The following is a 21,547-nucleotide window of genomic DNA, read 5'->3' on the forward strand; positions in this document are numbered from 1 at the left end:
ATTTATTTATTTATTTATTTATTTATTTTGGTGATACTAGGGTTTGAACTCAGGGCCTCAAGCTTGCTAGGCAGGCACTCTACCACTTAAGCCACTCCACCAGCCTCTCAAAACGTTTTGAGTATCATGTGGGTGCTCAAATAGTTTCAAATTTTGGAGCACTAGGAATTTCAATTTTGGTATGTTCAACCTGTGTATGTAAAGCCAAAAATTTTGTGGAATTAAGTTATTGAGGTTTAGGGAATCAGAGAAGTACATTAATGGATTATTAAAATTCTTGACTCAGAAAGAACAGTTATAGAAAAACTACCCACGCCTCCACCTCAAACAGATTATGGCATAGAGAGAAAAATAACTTGATGGCTCATGCCTGTAATCCTAGCTACTTGGGAGGCTGAGACCAGAAAGATCCTAGTTCGAGGCCAGCCCAGGCAAATAGTTTGAGAGATTCCCCGGCCCCAACAAGAGCAAAATGGACTAGAGGTGTGGCTCAAAAGTACCTGCTTGGCAAGCATGAAGCCCTGAGTTCAAACCCCAGTCCTACAAAATGAATGAATGAATGACAAAATCATTGTTTTTGCGATGGTTAGCACAAAGTAAAGCTCTGTGTTTACGTATGTGTGTAAACTTTATGAAACTTTAAAATAAATTTTATGTTTAAGATATACAAAGGATACACAATGGTAAGATAGTTATTACATGAGACATATTTCTTCTAATTCATAGTAATTTTGCTCTATCAAAGAGTTTTTTAAACTTTCACACTGAAACAATGAAACCATTTCATCATAACTATTGTTGTTTTGTTGTTTCTTTAAGACAGGGTATTATTATGTACCCCTGGTCTTTGAACTCATGAATCCTTCTGCCTCAGCACTTGTGGATCTGAGGCAGGAGGATTGTAAGTTGGAGGCCAGACTGATAGACAGTGAGACATTGTCGTAAAAGAAAAAAATATCAAAACAGTATACATGCTTGTGTGTGTGTGCATACTTATAAATACATGTATATGTCACCTCACCCCAGTCAGAATAGCCATCATCAATAACACAAACAACAAATGATGTCGAGGATGTGGGGGAAAAGGAACACTTCTATACTGTTGGTGGGAATGTAAACTAGTGCAACCACTATGGAAAGCAATACGGAGGTCCATCAAAAAACTAAAGATAGAACTACATACAATACAGTGATACCACTCCTAGGCATATATACAAAAGAATGTACTCCAGGATATGACAGAGCCACTTGCACACCCATATTTATTCAGCACTATTTACAATAGTCAAACTTTGGAAGCAGCTCAAATCCCCCACAACTGATGGAGAAAATGTAGTGTGTAGTGTGTGTATATATATATACACACGCACATACATATACAATGGAGTTTTATTCAGTCATAAAGAAGAATGAAATTATGTTGTTTACAGGTAAATGGATGGAACTGAAGAACTTCATGTTAAGCGAAGTAAGCCAAGTTCAAAAAAATCAAAGGTCACATGTTTTCTAAGTTAAATATGTGTGTGTGTGTGTGTGTGTATGTGTGTGTATGTATCTATGTATCTGTATAGATAAATAAAAATGTATATACATGTACATATAGTGACACAGAGAACAAAATTCTATTAGTGAGTCTGTCTGATGGGGCTATGGAAGGTAGGAGAGAAAATGTTAAAAGAATGAAAAATACTGAAACCTATCTATATATGAATATAATATAATGTACTGTACAGTTAGTTACTGAATATTAGGGGAGCATGGTGATAGAGAATGAGTAAGTAGCGGAATGGAGGGTATTAATTTGATAAAAGTATGATAGATACAGACCTGAAGTACCAAGGTGACCCCCACCCTTGGACTATCAATATACACTTAATTAAAAAAAAAAGAAAGGCAGGAGGGAAAAATAAATCTTTTCTGAGGGTGGATACCAATGGGAGAGGGGTGGACACAAGGAAAGGGGGAATGAGGGTATATACGGTGGATGTGTTTTGTAACCACATATGAAAATAGAAGAATGAAACCTGTTGAAATTGTTCTAAAAAGGGAAACCACTGGGCGTGCCAGCAGCTCATGCCTGTAATTCTAGCTACTCAGGAGGCAGAGATCAGGAGGATCTTGGTTTTAAGCCAGTCTGAGCAAATAGTTCGTGAGACCCTATCTTAAAAATACCTAACACACACAAAAAAAGAGCTGGTGATGTGGATCAAGCCCACCACAAAAAACCCTGAGTTCAAGCCCCAGTACCACAAAAAAAAAAAAAAAAGGGAGGGAGGAAGGGGGAAAGAGGGAGAACGATGGTGGGGGGGATAAATTCAACTAAGATATATCTTAAACACACATGTAAATATCACAATGTATCCCCCTCTACAACCATTATAGGCTAATAAAATTAAATAAAAAGTAAAAAAATACATGTATATGTATATATATATGTATACACATTTGTACTTATATACAAATACATGTACACATATCTACATCATCACAAAACAGCATTAAGTATCCTTAAGACAGATTCTCTAAAACTTTAGCTATGGGGTAAACATGATATTCAATCCAATGTTAAGATGAATAATGCAGGATGAATCTTATTTTTAAAAGCCTAAGAGGAAAAGAAGACTTGATAAATGTGAAAATGTGGACTGGGGCATGGATCAAGTGGTACGGCACCTGCTGAACAAGTATGGGGCCCTGAGTTCAAACCCCAGAACCACTCCACCCTGAAAAAAAAAAGTGAAGAAGCAGCTCTATAAGATCAAATGTCATAATACAAATGATCTATTTAAGAGCTGCACAAAAACCTTTACATTAGGTTACCAGCCCTCTATTTCCAGAGGTACACAGATAAGAACAACCCAATCATAGGTTCTGGACTCTAATTTCGAAGGAGTGATATTAAACTTACTTTGCAAATTAAACAAAGAACAAGCTTTCACTGCCACAACCTATTTAATATCATGTCTGTCTACAAATAGAGAAAGGAAAGCATGTGGTTGAATAAGCAGAGTAAAAGGAGGCAATTCTCAAACAGAATAAGGATATTATATAATAGATTTGAGAGAACTCAAGGCAAAGAAGAAAACCCAGAAATAGAAAGCTAATCTTCCATTGCCTTCTTCATCTCAGAAAACAGCTGCACTTAAATAGCTCCCAAATGAAATTCAATTTAATATTACCATGGCTATATACTATACAGAACTACCTGCATATAAAAAAAATTTTATTCTTTGTTGCCAATACTGGGATTTGAACTCAGGGCTTCATGCTTGCTAGGCAGGCACTGTACCACTTGAGCCACTCTGCCAGCCCTGTTTTGTGTTGGGGAGGACAAACTGTAGCTGTTCCACACATGATTATTGCTAACTAAAAAAAATCTTATTAGACAGCATCTGTCTTAACTTGGTCAGAATACATGTGGCCTATGACGTAAGTAACAGATAAAAAAATTCCAGGTGCAAGGACAACTGATATAAAATGATCCAGACAGCTATTTCTAAGAGTGATTCTTAAAGTGGGTTTGCAGATCCCCAGGGGATATAGTCTTAAGCGATCTATGGGTACCCTGGGAGAATTTTAAGTTTATTGTTTTTGTATGAATGATAACAAAGACTAATTTTAATAAAACCTAAAATTAGGATAATTCATTTGTAATTCCAGTATTGCCATGAAACTCCCAAAGTCTACAATGGTTCTGATTAAAGCCAAACTGACACCAATCAGGATCTCTGTAAATTCATATTTAAAACGATGTGTTCAATGAGTGGAGGCTGAATGAGTATCACATCTCCTTCAAAAAGCAATTGTTTCATTATAGTGCAGATAAAGGCAGCAGAATAGTTATAAGACACCTCAAAAAAGGCTATTGCTACCAGGCACCAGTAGCTCACGCCTATAATCTTAGCTACTTGGAAGGCTGAGATTGGGAGTATCTCAGTTCAAGGCCAGCCAGCCTAGTCAAATACTTTGAGAAACTCCATCTCCAAAATAACCAGAGCAAAATGGAACTGGTGATATGGTTCAAGTGGTAGAGTGCCTGCTTTGCAAGTGCAAAGCCCTGAGTTCAAACCCCAGCCAACCCCCACTCAAAAAAAAAAGCTACTGCCAAACTTAGATCCTGTGTCAAGACTGCCACTATGGACCAGAAGTACTCTGTACTTCACATGGACAGTATCAATTAAGCTCAATAACTTGTGTAAGGTAGGAATAAGTACTACTATTACCCTACTTTATAAAAAATAAAATGAATTATCAGAGATATTATCTTCCCAAGGACACAGAGTTGAATAAATGCTTAGCTTTTTTGTTGTTGTTTTTTGTTTTCTAAGATAAGGTTTCACAATATAGCAAAGTTGGCATGAACATATATCCTCCTGCCTCTGCCTTGACAGTACTAGAATTACAGGCCTGTTACCACCAAGCCTGGCCTCAGCCGAGGCACGCTTTTATGCTTCCTTACCACATTCCTAGTGGGATTCCTAGTGGTCAGAATATAAATCATCCTCCATATCAATATTATCTTGATTCTTAAATTTATGGTGTTATTTATAACTATAAACTTGGGGAAGGAATTCTGGGAGGGGGTGGGGGAAAGGGGGAAAAATGACCCAAACATTGTATGCACATATGAATTAAAATAAAATAAAATAAAAAATAAAAACAGTTCTATCACACTAGTTTCAAAAACACTGTTCAAAAGACTAAACACCCTAGATGGTGCATTAGTTTCATAAATTTTCCTTAATGGTAAATAAATTAAGTTTGTTTTACACTGCAATTGTGTCCAGTAGAATGCAAATTTACACATATTCAAAATAGAGTATAAGTACTACCACTCCTACACATTGGCCCCAAATTTTGCTGAGGGAAGGTTAAAAAACTCAAGAAATAGGTTATTTTTCCTCCTCTTAGAAGTACCCTGGAGAAAGAATTTGAGAAGTTTTTACTAACTCAGAGATTTGGTTCAAACAGAGAAGAAAAAAGGAGTATTTATTAAAAATCTTCCTGAAGTCAATTACTTTCTTGCTTAAAAAAATACCCCTAGGCTTGGGATGTAGCTTAGTGGTAGAGCATTGACTAGCATGTGCAAGGCCATGGATTTGATCCCCAGCACCATTCAAAAAAAAAAAAAAAGTGCTCTACAACTGAACTATATCTCTAGTCATTTTGTTTGTTTAAGACAGGATAGCTGTTGGGGATATACCCAAAAGACTGTTACTCCAGAGGCACCTGCACATCCATGTTTATTGCGGCACTATTCACAATAGCCAAGTTATGGAAACAGCCAAGATGTCCCACCACTGACGAATGGATTAAGAAAATGTGGTATCTATACACAATGGAATTTTATGCAGCCATGAAGAAGGAAGAACGAAATGTTATCATTCGCTGGTAAATGGATGGAATTGGAGAACATCATTCTGAGTGAGGTTAGCCTGGCTCAAAAAACCAAAAATCGTATGTTCTCCCTCATATGTGGACATTAGATCAAGGGCAAACACAACAAGGGGATTGGACTATGAGCACATGATAAAAGCGAGAGCACACAAGGGAGGGGTGAGGATAGGTAAGACGACTAAAAAACTAGCTAGCATTTGTTGCCCTTAATGCAGAGAAACTAAAGCAGATACCTTAAAGCAACTGAGGCCAATAGGAAAAGGGGAACAGGTACTAGAGAAAAGGTTAGATCAAAAAGAATTAATCTAGAAGGTAACACCCACGCACAGGAAATCAATGTGAGTCAATGCCCTGTATAGCTATCCTTATCTCAACCAGCAAAACCCCTTGTTCCTTCCTATTATTGCTTATACTCTCTCTACAACAAAATTAGAAATAAGGGCAAAATAGTTTCTGCTGGGTATTGGGGGGGGGAGAGGGAGGGGGTGGAGTGGGTGGTAAGGGAGGGGGTGGGGGCAGTGGGGAGAAATTAACCAATCCTTGTATGCACATATGAATAATAAAAGAAAAATGAAAAAAAAAAATAAAGTTCCAAAAAGATTAAAAATCAATGCAGAAACCAAGAAAAAAAAAAAAAAAAGACAGGATAGCTGTATGTAGCCCAGACTCACCTCTTATTCTAATGTAGTTTAGGCTGGCCTTAAACTTGAGATCCTTCTGTTTCAGATGTACTCTATCACGTCACAAATGCTCCCCTCCTATCCTGCCTGCCTATGTATCTGCCCGCCTATCTATCTGTCTGTCTACCTACCTGCCTGCCTGCCTACCCACCCACCCATCTATGTATCCATCTATTGCTTTATTGGGGGTTGCTAGGCTGGTGCTCTACCACTTGAGCCACTCTGTGTACTTATTCTTTTTGAGTACGCAAGTTTCAAGCCCAGGCTGGCCTCAAATTTGAGACCTTCTGCCTCCACCTGCTAAGTAGCTGGGATTACAGGTATGTATTAAGATACCTGCTCTCATTCACTTTTTGTTTTTGTGTGTGTGACTCAAGTTTGAACTCAGGGCTTCACATTTGCTAGGTGAACTCTACCACTTGAACCAAGTCTCCAGCCCTTTCCTTCACTTTTTAATTTTGTTTTCTACCACACTCTCATAGTTTTCTTCCGATCTTACCTGCTACCCCTTTGTGGATCTCTCTCCTTTCCTCTCCTCATATCCAGCCCACCAGTGATTTTATCCTTCTTTTAATCCCCAACTATTCCAAATCTATTCCTTCATCCATCTACACAATTGCTATTTTAGTCAAACTCATCCATTTTTCCTCCATAATCTACTAACATAGCCTTCTCACTGGTTTCCCTCTTTCGTTTTTGTCCCATTTCCTCCATCCTGTTTTCACAGCCAACAAAGAGATTATTCAGTTCTTTCCACTGATTACCACCCACCAATAGTATATCATAATATTTCAGATAAAATTCAGATTCCTAATCCCAATTTACTAAACTCTCTGTGATCTGGTCTCTGCCCATTCTATGATCCCTCCCCATTCCCATACTTTAGCCTTATATGGTCTTTTTATAACCTTCAAACATGCGGAGGTTGTTTGCAGCTAAGCTTTTTTTTGTTTGTCTGATTTGCTAGATGCTCATTTTTCTAGAAATTCTCCCTGATGTGATCTTTCAGGGCTGCTGCTCATACTTCATCAAACAAGTATTTTCTGATTACTCACTCACAAAAAAAAACCCCACTTTTATTTTAATTACCTATATATTACATATTATCAGCTGGCATTTTTTGCTTTGAATAGTGACAATTTTGCCCAGTAGACTGTAAGTCCTGCATGTAACTGGGCCCTTCCAAGTCTGGTCTGCCACTGTACTTCCAATACCTAAATCAGTGCCTTATATAGCAGAGTCTCTGTATTTGTTGGGGCAGGCTTTTTGTTACTGTTTGCTTGTTTATTTATTCTTTTCTTTTGGAGACAGGTTCTATGTATCCCAGGCTTGTTTCAAACTCATGGTCCCCCTCTGCCTCAGTTTCACTGAATGCTGGGATTACAGGCCTCCAGAAGTATTTGCTGAATGAGTAAAATGAGCAAATGAATAGATCTTAATTTGCAATGGCAATAAAACTGATTGGCCTCTCAGTGATTTTAGAAAAATGAGTCTCTCCTAGTTCAGATCCAAGTCGGTAGGGAAGAAAGTGATGTTCTAAAAGAGACCTAATTCCTGGAGGTAAGAGCATCTGACACAGAGGCAACTTCCAAGCAATGAAAAGTTACAGTCTTCTGTAACCACTGGGCACATATTAAATTATCCACATTAGGGATAGAAAAGTTGACCTCTAGTTTACAAAAAAATAACTAACAACTAGGAGGATTAAGCCTACTTTCTATCTTGCTGCTTGTCAATTTCCTTTTTTTTTTTTTCTTTGAGGTAAGGTTTCACTATGTAGCATAGGGTGGCCTGGAATTCACTACATAGCCTAGGCTGGCATGGTACTCCTGCCTCAGTCTCCCAAGTGCTGGGATTACAGGAGTGGACTACCTCACCCTGCTTCTGCATTAAAATTTTTATGTGCCTAATTCAGATTTGTAAGACTAGGCTACTACTTTAATGGGATATTAAGTATTTAGTTACTAGAGACTTAGCCACATGTCAAGAAGTATATACACATGTGGAGATAGCAATCTGAAATAAAATTAAATGCATAAAAGGGAAAAGTGAAAAAACAGAATTAGTGGTCCTAGGGTCCTCTTCGAGTTCTGAAGCACTGATCCCATAACAATAACCTAAGAGTTCTAATATCATGGACTCCAGTATTCTGAACATGAGAGAAAAGAGGCAACCAACCTCATAGAAAATAAAAGACAGTTGAAAATCCATACTACATTTCCATTTTTCTTTAGAAAATGTAATGTTTTTTTTTTTTAATCTAGCTTTGGTAGAAGAGGGAATATCTACTTATAAATATAGCTATTTATGTAATGTACTTTTACTTAAAAAATAAACTCTGAATAAAAGCTATGAAAAACTTCCATATTTCAAAAACTCTTGAAGTTCTGTATTAAAACAAATGACAATTATAATGAAATCACAAAATATACAGGAAACATACCATTCCATAGGCCTGCTGTTGGACCCAGTTGATATAATCATTCCTTATGTCTATCAATTCTTGTACTTCATGGATATAAAATTTATCATACTGTATAATCTGTCCCGTTTTCTCATTTACCTAAAAAAAAAAAAAAAGGCAATATAATTAACATTAAATTTAACCAGTATTTAAGAGAGTAAAAAAATGTTTAAATAGAAAAGGGTTTTAGAGATTTCTTAGCTAATTGTTCTCTTCATATAAAATCTAATCACTGAGTGCCTACTATATGCAAAATACTAGTGAAGTGCTATGGGAGACACAAAGATTTTGTGAGGTGTGGTATCTGCATTCAGTACCTTAAAATCTATAAGCTCTTTATGTAACCACAACCAGTAAGAAATATGTACCATTAAGTAAAAACTATGCCGACTTCAGATTGGGGAATGGGACCTAAGAAACAATAATAATAACTAATACTTTATAGTGGTAGCACCATCTTAACCAAGTGATCATACTAATAATCACCCCTACTGGATTAGTGAAATACATGATTTATGAAGCAAAAAAGATTTAACCTGTGCTTAATCAAGACGTGATCTAAATTCCAGTTTGCAGGAAATAGAAGGGGGAGACAAACAAGTTAAACACCATGATGAGGAAACAACCAGAGAAATACTGATTATGAGACTTCTATAACACTAGTTAGGACGCCTCAAAAACAGAAGGTAATTGGGGCAAAAAGGAATGAATCTCTAAATTAAAAGAGACTAGAGAAAGTGATGATACCATCTACAATAAAGCAACTAAACACTACAGATCAACCCAAAGTTGGCAAAAAAACAGGCATGGACATAATTTTAAAATAAAGAAAACACTTTTCACTCCCAAATCAGTAGTGGGGAATGAGCTCAAGAAGAAAGCAGCAGTCTTACTAGACAGGAATCATAGGTCAAAGGTTAGGGAAGCCAGGATGGCCACAGAATGAGGGGAAAAAAAAAAAAAAAAGCGAGAAAGGAACCAAGGAAGTTAAGCCCCCAGATCAGTGTTCGAGTACACATAGTGAGACAGGGAAGAGAAATGAACCCACAGAAAGCAATCTAAAGTCTACAAAATACATTCTCTGTCCACAATAGAATTAAAGTAAAAGTCACTAACAGAAAGATATCTGGAAATATCTAGAATGACCCAAAACTACTTCAACACAAGATACACAAAAAATCCAAAGCAAAGTATGGCTGCCATAGGGAAGTCCCATCCTAAGATTCAGGCACACATATTCAACCCGAGACCAAAGCTACGTCACTACAAAGAACCTTTCCACTCCCTCCATTTTTGCAAGCGCCAGAAAGCAACACCAGTTTACTAGTGAAAAGGGGGCAAAGTGACAAAAGGGCACGAACATTCAGAAAAACTCCTGTGACACTCTACTTTTGCCCTAAACCCAAGGCAACATTTGGGGATTTGAGGCCTGTGGTGCAATGAAAGTTAACTAGAGCAAATTAAAACTTCAATCCCACCTTAATGCTTAACTAGACTGACTTAAATCCCCACACTCACAGCTAGACTGAAGAGATGTACCTATTTACACACTTTAAAATCATATCCTTCAGCTTCTACTATCTTACAACCAAAAATTATGGAACATACCAAAAATAACAAATAAACAAAAAAATAAAACAAAAAAGTGTCTAGAGATAGAACAATCTACAGAGTCAAATTCAGGGATGACCTAGATGTTGGAGCTAGAAGACAGGATTTAGGGAAATATATGAAAATACTATATCATAATAACAATAAATATCTAAAAGTCAATGATCTAAGCCTCTGCTTTTAAAAACCTAAAAAGCAAGTCAGGTATGGTGGCTCCACACTTGTAATCCTAGCTACTCTGGAGGCAGACACTGGGTGATCAGTTAGAGGCCAGCCTGGGCAAGAAGTTTGAGACTGCATCTCAACCAAAAAAATAATAATAAAGTTGCACTTGTTGGTGTGTGCCAGGCCTGTCATCTTAGCTATAGAAGCACAAATAGAAGGATCCCAGTCCATGCCAGCCCAGGCACAAACACAAGACCCTACCAAAGCATAAAGGGCTAGAAGCACCACTCAAGTGTTAGAATGCCTGTCCAGCAAACCCAAGACCCTGAGTTCATGCTCCAGTACCAGCCCCTGCAAATGCAAACCCAAAACCCAGTATTACCAAAATAAATAAATAAAATATCAAAATAACCAGAAAGAAGATCAAGTTAAGTGGAAAGAAAAACAGAAAAAAGCATAAACACATGAAAGAGAAAACTGAAAAACACTAAAAGGAAAAAACCGAAAGCAAATATTTTTTTGAGGGGGGTGGGGGGGAGGGGGGAAGCCCTGATAAGCTCTAACCAAGAAAGGAAAAAAAAAAGTATGATTATCAGGAATGAAAGAGAAGACATTATCATAGAAGTATCTGATCAAAACAGTGACTCAATAAGAAAACATTAAATGCCTTAAACTTATTTTAAATTTTTTCTTGAAAGAAAACTCTAGGGCTAAGATGGTCTCACTGATGAATTCTGTCAAATATTTAAAAAAGAAATAATACTGGTATTAAGGATCTTCTAGAAAATAAAGAGGGATCATTCCTTAATTCATTTTATGAAGCCAGAAAAAACCTTGATACTAAAATAACCTTGAGAAATGAAAATTACATATCAATATATTCCTCATTAAACAGACATAAAATCCTCCACAAAATAACAAATTAAGTCCAACAATATATATAAAGGAATTCATCCTAAGTGTACACAGTTGGTTAAACATTCACAAATCAATAATTTTACAAAATTTTGGGAAAAAAAGCTGAAAAGAATCATTGGTTCATCTTGATACAGAAAAGGCCCCTGATGAAATGCGCTTACTCGAAATAAAACAATCAGCAAACAGGAGAAGTCGGGAACTTCTTAAATCAGATAAAAGCCATCTACCAAAAAACATAATGAAAAAGAAACCCTACCCAAAAACACCAGTTAAAACACCAAATTTACTGGTAAAATATCGAATGCTTTCTTGATAAGATCAGGAAGTAGGACAGGATGACCATTTATATAGCCTTAATTAATAAGACATGGCAAGGGCTGGGGTGTAGATCAGTGGTAGAATGTGTGCTTAGCATGTGCAAAGATCTGGATTTGATCCCCAGCACAGTACCCAACACTATGTATGTGTGTGCATGTGTCAAGAAAAGAATGACTGTGTAGATAAAAATTCAAATGACTACAGGGAAATATTAGAACTAGTAATTTATCAAGGTCACAGGGGAGAGAAGGGGAGGGGAGGGAAAAAAGCCTACAGAATGGGAGAAAAATGCCAGTTATTCATCAGATAAAGGATCAGTATCCAGAATATATAAAGAGCTCAAAAAATTAAACATTAAAAGTACCAAGAATCCAATTAATAAATGGGCAAGTGAACTGAACAGACACTTTTCTCAGGAAGCACAAATGGCTGATGAAGAAATTTTCAACATCCTTAGACATAAAGGAAAGGCAAAAACAACACTGAAATTCCACTTCACCCCAGTCAGAATGCCCATCAAGAAAACAAACAAGGGGAGATAAGATGAAAATGGAAATATAATGAGGGGGTGAACTTGTTCAAAGTACACTATATGCTTGTCTGGAATTATCTCAATGAAGTCCTCTTGTATTATCGTATCAATATATGTGAATTAAAAAATAAAAAGAAAACAAAAAACAACAAATGCTGGTAAGGATGTGGGGAAAAGGAACACTGTTAGTGGGAATGTGAATCAGTGCAGCCACTACAGGAATCAAAGAACTAAGGATAGAACACCATATGATCCTGCTATCCACTCCTAGGCATATATCTGAAGGAGATACCTACACATCCATTTTTATAGCAGCACTATTCACAACAGTCAAAATATGGAATCAGCCTAGGTGCTCACCAACTGATCAATGGATAAAGAAAACATGGTATATATAGATAATGAAGTATTATTCAGTCATATCAAGAATGAAATTACACTGTTTGCAGGAAAATGGATGAAATTAGAGCAAATCATGTTAAGTGAAATAAGACAAACTGACAGAAACCTTCTTTCTCTTATGTGGAATCTAATCCTTAAAAGTGAATGACAGGGGACTGCTGGAGTGGCTCAAACAGTAGAGCACCTGCCTAGAAAGCATGCGGTCCTGAGTTCAAACCCTAGAACTGCCAAAAAATTTTTAAAAAGAAGCCCTTCCTGCTGGGGGGGAGGGAGGGGGCGGAGTGGGTGGTAAGGGAGGGGGTGGAGGCAGGGGGGAGAAATGACCCAAGCATTGTATGCACATATGAATAATAAAAAAAGAATTAAAAAAAGAAGCCCCTGCTAAACAAAACTAAATGACAGGAATTTTTTGTAAAACAGGGTCTTTTGGGGGTGGGTACCAGTTGGAGGGAGGAGAGGGCAAAAGGAGAAGGTGAAAAGGAGGGTGAATATGGTCAAAGTACTTAATTTTTAAATTTTTAAAGTGGGGAGAGAAGAGGAATAATAATAGAGGGGCTGAATTTGATCAAAGCACATTGTATTTCATCGTGATATAGAAATATCACAACGAAACCCCTTTGTACAACTAATACATACCAATAAAAATGTAAAAATAATTAAAGAAAAAATACCGTCTGAAGGAGGCCATTTGTAGGTCAGGATAATAGCATGAGCTAAAAGAGACAAAATTTTGTATATCCTTGACCCAGCTAAACCACTGGTCCAAGGAGAATGGGAGGCACATGGAGCAAAACTGAACCAAAGATGCAGCTTAGAGTAAGTCTCTGTCTAGGTTAGCCAACCTCAATTCAGTCTCAGGTGAAAACAGCCCATTCCAGCAAGATTAAATGCTTACTACTGTATGACGGTAAAAATTGTGGCGTGTTTTGTTGCAGAGCATGGTATGGTTAAGAGCTGATGGGAAAATAAACGTTTTGGAACCAACAAGTGTTAGAAACAATAACAATTATTCTACTGGCTGAGTGAGGCACAATTAAGAATGAGGCTAGTGGTAGGAAAATGAATTAGGTGATTATTAAAAGATTCAAGATTTCAGATAATAAGAAAGAATGTGGGGGTCATAAGAGCTAAACAGGTAGAGACAGGCATTTAAACTATTTTAAAAAGCTGGTATACCCAACTACGTAAGTCAGAAAAAGATGACAATCTTGTTGGGACAAGAGTAAGAGGTGGGAAAGATGACCAATTTGGTGATAAATTTTTATTTTAAAGTAATGGAGTATTGTCAAGTAGTTCAAGAGAAAGGTTTACTTCAAAGACATAATTGAGGACTATTTTATTTAGAGGAGAAAGCTAAAGCTGTGGCAGCAGATTAGGGAGAAGAAAAGAGTAAAACAAAAATACTCTAATACAGATGAGAGATGCTGCACTTAAATGAGAAGAAACCATCAAAAGAAATAAAGTTGATCTAACATATATTCAAGATAAAAGTAATAGAGTTCCCATAGATAATAACAAAAGTAACTTTGTAATTTTTAAGAATTCACAGAAATACTAAACCAACTAAGCAATATCTGAAAGGGAACCAAAGAAATCATCAAGTAGAAGTATTAATCTAACTGGACAATGCTGGTGTCCAAACAGGTGCTCAATATGAAATGAGCAGATGGATAAATAAAAGGGATGAGATGTGCACATAGTTCAAGCTTCTAATGGCACTTTAAAATGACTGGTCTGTATCTGTTCTCTTTTCAGTGAGCTGTATTACATTTACCTGTTGTTAGTTCTTAGTAAAAAGTAGATTTTATAATTTTCATGTTTTTCAAACTTTTGCTCTCAAGTACCTCTACTAAAAAATGAGAACACATATTCAATAGCACTACCTTTTTCCTTACTGGGAGGGAAATGCAGGTGGTGGTGGGGTAATGTCCAGTCATTAGCATGCATATCAACACTGTAAGCTAAAATTCTGACTACCTTGTAGATTTTTATCTTAAATTCATTCAAAGTTTACATATATTAATAATAGTTATTATTATGGAACATCAAACTAGACTTTATCTATATTATCTCATTTAAACAATCCTTTAAAAAAATAATAGAGGTACTGAGGATTGAACCAGGGCTAGCACATGCTAGGCCAGCACTCTACCACTTGAGCTATGTCCCTAAGCCATGAAATAGATTTAGCATCATACAGATGAGTACTGAATTTAAGAAACTTAACCATCACATAGATAACAGTCAGAAACCTAATCTAGGTCCCTTTAATATATCATGAATTCTTTTTTTCTTTTTTTCACAGCATGGTGTTGCTGGGGATTGAATCCAGACCCTCACACATAATAAGTCTATTCTCCACATAGCCCCTACACCAAGCATTCTTAACTGACACTCTCTAATTTTACTCCTAAAATATGTTCATATACACAGGTTTATTTGTATATATGAATGTATATAATATAGAGAGTATTTATGTATTTAGAAGGTAAGTGGTTTTTTTTCCTTTTAATGAATGCTTGAAATGCTTGACTCTGTGGCTGCCTTACTCTTATGGGTACAAATAACCCAATTTAAGAAGCCACACTTAATAGTACTGCTTTTATCTTCAAAGCTGATGTTTGTAAATCCTTTCATTTACTGACAAAAGCACTTTGAGCTCTACTTTTTTCCACTGTCTTGATTTATATCTGCAACTAGGGTGCTAATTTGGAAGAAACAGATCAGTGAAGCTGCCGTTAACTGGCTTTCAAACATAACAAAGACACCTACATTTTATATGAAGATCAAAATCATCTTAAAGCAAGAGGTCAGCAAACAACCACGTACGGACCAAATATTACCACTGTTTTTATAAGTAAAGTTTTACAGGAAAGCAGCCATGCTCCTCCATTCATAAGCTGTCCACAGCAGAGCTGAGAGCCGAATAGTTCAACAGCATAAAGCATTTATTTACTCTTTGGCCCTTTACAGTTAACGATTGTGGATCCCTTGCTGTAGAATCCTTAGTATTGTGCTTTAACAACTAAAATCATTAGCCAAGCTTGTTCTTACTAAAAATAAAATATACATGATAATTATACAAAATTCAGGACAGCTTTTCCCCCACCAGTATTTGTATTTATAAATAGCAACTTTTTTCTTGAGACAGGGAATCACTGTAGTCCAGGCTGGGTTCAAACTTACGATCCTCCTGCTTCAACCTCTCAAATGCTGGGATTACAGACCGATACCACTATGCCCGGTTTTTTTTTTTTTTTTGTACTCTGTACAACTTACAGATGTGGGATATATAAGTTTTTGAAAAGAAATGTTAACATGCTACAATAAAAATTAACAATTCAGAAATCAAGTTTGGTTCAGGAACAAATTCCAGTCACACTTTGACATGGAGGAAAATGATGGGTAATAGTTAATTCAGACACAATGATTTGATAATTAAAGAGAAAATCTGGCAACAGTTTTTTTAAAATAGAGAAATGAGACATTGAAAAGACTGATCCAGAAGACCTGCATAAAAACTTACAAGCAAAATCAAGAGTTAAAAAAATACATATACAAATACCTGCATGGGAGATAAAATTTAACAAGACATTCTTTCTCCAGGAAGCCTTCCTTAATCCTTCAGGTTAAGTATCCTGTATTTTTTTCTTATTGAGTACTTACCATAAATGTGTAATTACTAGTATATATACAATTCTAGATTATAAGCTGAAGAAGGGTAGAATCAGCTTTTCCTTACTTTTGCAATCCTAATGTCTAATGACATGCATACAGTAGGCATTCAAATACTTGCAAAATGAATAAAAATGGGGGAAATTATATGGTAGAAGTTGAAAACTACCTATATGTTTAGATTATTTAAAATGTTCAAAATAAAATCTATAAACTCTTATCAAAAAACTTTTTATTTTCAAATTTTAATTATGATTTAACATTTTAGTTTATAATCCTTAGCTCAAGGGTGGTTATGGTGAATAAATGAATGTCTTATCCATTTGTTTTATTTAAGTTCCTTGCCAAAAGAAAAAAAAAAGGAAAATCACCAATTTGGAAACCAGCACAATATAAAGCAACTATGATGGACAGATCAAGTAAGCCTCCTCTTTTGGCATACTAGTACCACTACAATATACTGTTCAAAGACTCAAATCTCAGCAATAACTCCATTTCTTGACAATAAACTCATTTATCTGATAATATATACATTCCTGACAGCAGGTATCAAAGGTATTTTTCGTATGATGCCATTTGGAGCACTAGAAATGATTTTTAGTTCAAAAAGCTTTCCAAAGGACATGACATATGGGAGGAACAAGCACACTCATACATCCTGAAATGAACAGGAAACACAAAATCCAGGTTTTTTTAAGATTCTAATCATGCTACAGGATTAGATCAAGACAAATTATTTGAGGAAACTCCTAATTCTAAACCACTGAGTAGAAAAAAGAAATATTTACAGTTGTCACACATAAGGTGTGCTTGAAAAAAACAAGTTTCTGAAAGTACCTGGGTTTCTTTTGTAAGATGAAAGTTAATCATTCCTAATAGTTAATATTCACAGGTTATTTATGCATCACAGAATAGAATGAGGCAACACAGGGATAGAAGAAAGATAAATGACTGCCATAAGGACATCCAGAAGAAAAGGTTTAAGTAATTCAGACCCAGGGATGGAATATAGATTGGTGGTAGAACATTTACCTAGCATGCAAGAGGCCCTGGGTTTGATCCCCAACACAACAAAATGGACCCCCCAAAAAAAAAAAAGAAGGAAGATCATGCCAGAATCCTTCTGCTTTTAAATATGTAATAACTTCAAACAAGAACCCAGTTTCCTCATAACCCAGTAAATCAAGTTAAAAGTAGTGATTTGCCATCCAAATAGTGGTGGTGTGATAATGAAACCACTGCCATTTACATGTCCAAAAACTTGTAAAAGTTGTATAATTTAAACAACACGTCAATCCTGGGAAACTATTAGAGGTGATATTTTAATTATTTTATAGCTAATCATTCACTTGCATTTGTGACAAACAGACGTTAAAAATCATCCTGGTAGGGTAGGGAACAGCACAAAGGATTACAACATGGTCTTTAAAAAATTTTTTTTATTTTATCATTTTTACATTTACTCACATGTGATCTTTTGATTCCTTATTCAGAGTACATAACATAATACTATATGTGATCTAGAGTATGAACCTCTAGCTCTAGGGACATAATAAAAGCAAACCCCCTTTAAACATATTATGTTACTGTATTCACTAATATAGAAGACTTTAGAAGCCAAATTGGATTTGCAGTTCAACTCTGCTACATAGTTATGACATTTAGCATTGAAACTAATTTTTTCAGTCTATAAAAAGGGCAAAATACTAACTATACAAAGTGAAAAAAGTTAAAGTGAGTAATATATACAAAAGTGCTCACACCTATTATATACAAAGGCTTTTTTGGTGGGACTGGGGTTTGAACTCAGGGTTCTACACCTACAAAGCAGGTGCTCTACTGCTTGACCATGCCTCCAGTCCATTTTGCTCTGGTTTATTTCTGAGATAGGGTCTCATGAACTATTTGCTTGGGTTGGCATTGAACTGAGATCCTCCCCATCTCAGCCTCTCAAGTAGCTATGATTACAGCACTGAGACACTGGTGCCAGCAAAAAGTGGGTTTTAATCCTGGATATTGCTAGTAAGCAATAAATGTTAGGTTTTTTTCCCCCTTTATCTTCAACTAGTAAGAAGTTGGTGGGGCTCGATATGGGGGCTCATACCTGCAATCCCAGCTACTTGGGCATAATTCAAGGATCATAGTTCACAACCATCCAGTACAAAAAACAATACTCTATTTGAAAAATAATCTAAACCTATAAGGGCTGGTTGGCTCAAGTGCTAGAGAGCTTGCACAGGGCCCTAAGTTCAAACTCCATTATGCCTTCCTCACCACATTTCCCTCCTTCCCACCAAAAAAGCAGCTAGATTCCAGTACCTAGCATAGCTCTAGCAAAAAGGCCTCTGGGGAACACATATTCTATTTCATGGAATCCAGTGTTGCTGGATTCTAAAATTTTAATCTTTGAAACAGAAAAAAAATATTTTAAAGGGTTTCTAGCCAGGCACCAGTGGCTCACGCCTGTAATCCTAGCTACTCAAGAGACAGAGATCAGTAGGATCATGGTTTAAAGCCAGCCCAAGCAAATAGTTCCAGAGACCCTATCTCGAAAAAAACCTTCACAAAAAAAGGCTGGTGGAGTGGCTCAAGGTGTAGGCCCTGAGTTCAAGCCCCAGTACCGGGGAGGGAGTGGCGGGGGGGAGGGGGGGGGAGGAGAAAGAAAAAAAAAAATCTCTGGAGAAAAAAATCTTATGTTGTACCCCTCTCCCCAACTACAGAGATTGAGGTTTCTGAGCTAGGTAGGTAAGTTACTTACTCAAGTCCTGTCTGTGATTATGAAAGACAAAATGTTCATTTTTCTCCCCTCTCCTCCCTTTTTCTTGAGATAAAAGACATAGCTAAGGAAAAAAACAGTATCCTTTAAAGGAGGAATAAAAATAAGCAGATAATGAAGGCAAAGACAGTAATTACTCAGGAATAGGATCCAGCTGAAAACAGATTGTTCACCAAAGTAGAAGTCCAGAACAAAAAAAAAAAAAAATTAATTCTAGGCAAAAGATATGCAGAGCCATCCCACAAAGTTAGAAGATCTTCATAACAGCAGTGTGCTGCAGCCCCAGACCCTCATAGGTTATTCTGGGGAATAACTTGTTTTCCTAAGAAAGAAAATGCTATCACTCTTAATTATAATGAGGAGAGAAAATAGTTGTTTGGCTAGCAATTTTGTACATACTAATACAAAAGGAAAAAAGTTCAGGAAGTTAAGAGGTTCAGAAAAAAAACCCAGGAGCTTCACTAAAAAATAAAAGGGTTCTTTCATACAGAGAACAGATATACTATCTCCTTTATCCACTTATTATTAACTTTAAGTATTAAGCAACAAAGGCCTAAAAGTACAACGACGTTATGGAAAAGAAACTAAAGATTACAGGTTCATCTGAGGTTTTTAGTCACTCTATAAGCTAGATAAACATATGCTTCTCCCCTAGGTCATGTCTCATCTAAATAGCACTCAAGAATACCAAATGGCATAACAGAGATATACCTACCAACTGTCAGGGATGACTCAAATCCATCTCTAATGAAACAGCTGAGACTCTACTTCTTCATATAACTCTGCACTCCTACAAGTGTAAAGGGTACTATTTCTTACACTGGGGGCAGGAAAGAACAATAAGCAAATTAATGAATTATATATAGTTTCGATTTCAAATCAGTCATTTGTTTCAAACGAAACATTCTACTTTGATAGAGGCCATTATACAGGATACCAAGTAACATAAGTTTAAATGTTCAATGTAACAATGAGGGCCCAGTCACTTTCATATGATAACGACTCATAACTAGCAACAATGTATTACTAAATCAACATAGCAGATTCTTCACATGACAATATAGGGAGAATTCAAATTCATTAATATGCTATTATTCTGCCCAACTATAGACAAGTTACCTATAAATGCCTAACAAGGTCAAGTAAGACCAAAGCTCCAAAGTATAAATATATTACCTCTCTTAAAGGAAACTATAAATAATTTTTCCAAATTTCAATACTGTATCTTTTATGCCAATCTAAATCTGTAGTATATTAATCTTAAAATGAACATTATCAATCTTTTAACAGGAATAGGGAAAAAGGAAAATAAAGGAACTATTGGACATACCCTATGTAATATTTCTAAAACCTTTAATGCAGTATGAAGAAAACTGTTGAAAATTCTTCTTTCAGAAGGGGGAATGCCGATCTTGTAGAGTTTCAAAAGATGTACCACAACTTCCTTAAAAAGTTCTACTATCTTGAGGAATAGTGGAGGTTCAAGTACTGACCACCAGTTTTCTGTTATTAAAGAATGAACATGCAAATAAAATGAATAAAAAAAAAATCACAATTTTCAAAAGTATACTGACTTTTCTTCTAGAGCAGTGGTTCTTAACCCTTTGAAAGTCCCAGGAAGATGAACATAGCAATATTTTATATAACATTTCTAGGTTTATAGCCAACCCTTCCCACCACCACCAAGTTAAAGTATACTGTCCTAAAGGCTCTCAAAATCAAAAATACAGTATGAATGGCTTACTGAATTTATTCTTGGTTACCTAAATGGTATTTAAAACTCACCACTATATCTAATATTACAACCAATTGTTAAAAAAGTGTTTTAGAAATCAGAATTTTAATTTTTAAAGCAAACATACTTTAAAACTATATTGTTCAAATATTTAAAGATCTTTGTAAGTTTTATCTTTCAATTTAATTTAAAGCTGAAACATCAAGAAGTACCACCTTTAAAATGCAAGGAACTTTCTGAAAATCAAATACAGAAACTGAATAATGTAAAGTTGTAACATGTTTCTCATTCACCACATTTATTATTTGTAGCTACTACAAGAAATACAAAAATCTAAGAATACAAAATAATCTCTGAAACAGGAAAGTAATACTCCCGTGAGTTTGTGTTTCACTGTTTTTCTGCCCTTTGCTTGTTGCTTCCTCCACTCACCCTTAGCCTTACAATTCTTGTACTGTTTTTATTACTTAAATCTATTTTAGTTCCACATATCTAACAAATACTATTAGAAAGTAAAGCACTGGATTAAATGTAGCAAGTCAACTATAAAGGCCAGGAGTTAGACACGAATCTACACAATTAAAAAGATTAAAGTGAGAAAAGTTTAGGCCAGAAATCAGAGCAACAGAGACAGAACTGTAAGATCAGATGAGGAATAAAATTCTGTCTATTAAAGAGAAATAAAATAAAATGAGGAAATTAGTAAGTGAAGGAAACATGAAAAGAGTTGACAGCAGCACCCAGAGACAATTTAAAACCTGTATGCATTCAATTTTAATTATTGTTCTCCTTTAATTCTTTAACAGCAAGATCACTATGAAGGCAATGAAGAAGAGAAATACAGGTAAGTTCCTACCTCTCTTGATACTGTCTC

At 35.9% G+C, this 21,547-nt stretch overlaps 1 protein-coding gene across 9 annotated transcripts in view; it reads right to left on the bottom strand.

The window, feature by feature from the left end:
* The window catches only part of Herc4 (HECT and RLD domain containing E3 ubiquitin protein ligase 4), a 123,470-nt gene that overhangs the window by 32,380 nt on the left and 69,543 nt on the right, over window positions 1-21,547 (bottom strand). For 6 of the 9 annotated variants that reach the window (XR_012449726.1, XM_074078985.1, XM_074078983.1 and 3 more), the window contains 2 exons: window positions 20,269-20,441; window positions 8,521-8,640 (listed from right to left, as the gene is read on the bottom strand). Coding sequence is in view for 7 of the 9 variants with exons in the window: in XM_074078985.1 (XP_073935086.1) it covers window positions 8,521-8,640; window positions 20,269-20,441 (293 nt within the window). In the remaining 2 variants the exon portion in view is untranslated. Of the gene's footprint in view, window positions 1-8,519; window positions 8,641-19,653; window positions 19,759-20,268; window positions 20,442-21,547 lie in introns of those variants that run through there. The other 3 variants (XM_074078988.1, XM_074078989.1, XR_012449727.1) reach the window with 2 other exon arrangements.

Source organism: Castor canadensis, chromosome 7, assembly GCF_047511655.1.
Source record: "Castor canadensis chromosome 7, mCasCan1.hap1v2, whole genome shotgun sequence".
Classification (NCBI taxonomy): Eukaryota; Metazoa; Chordata; class Mammalia; order Rodentia; family Castoridae; genus Castor; species Castor canadensis.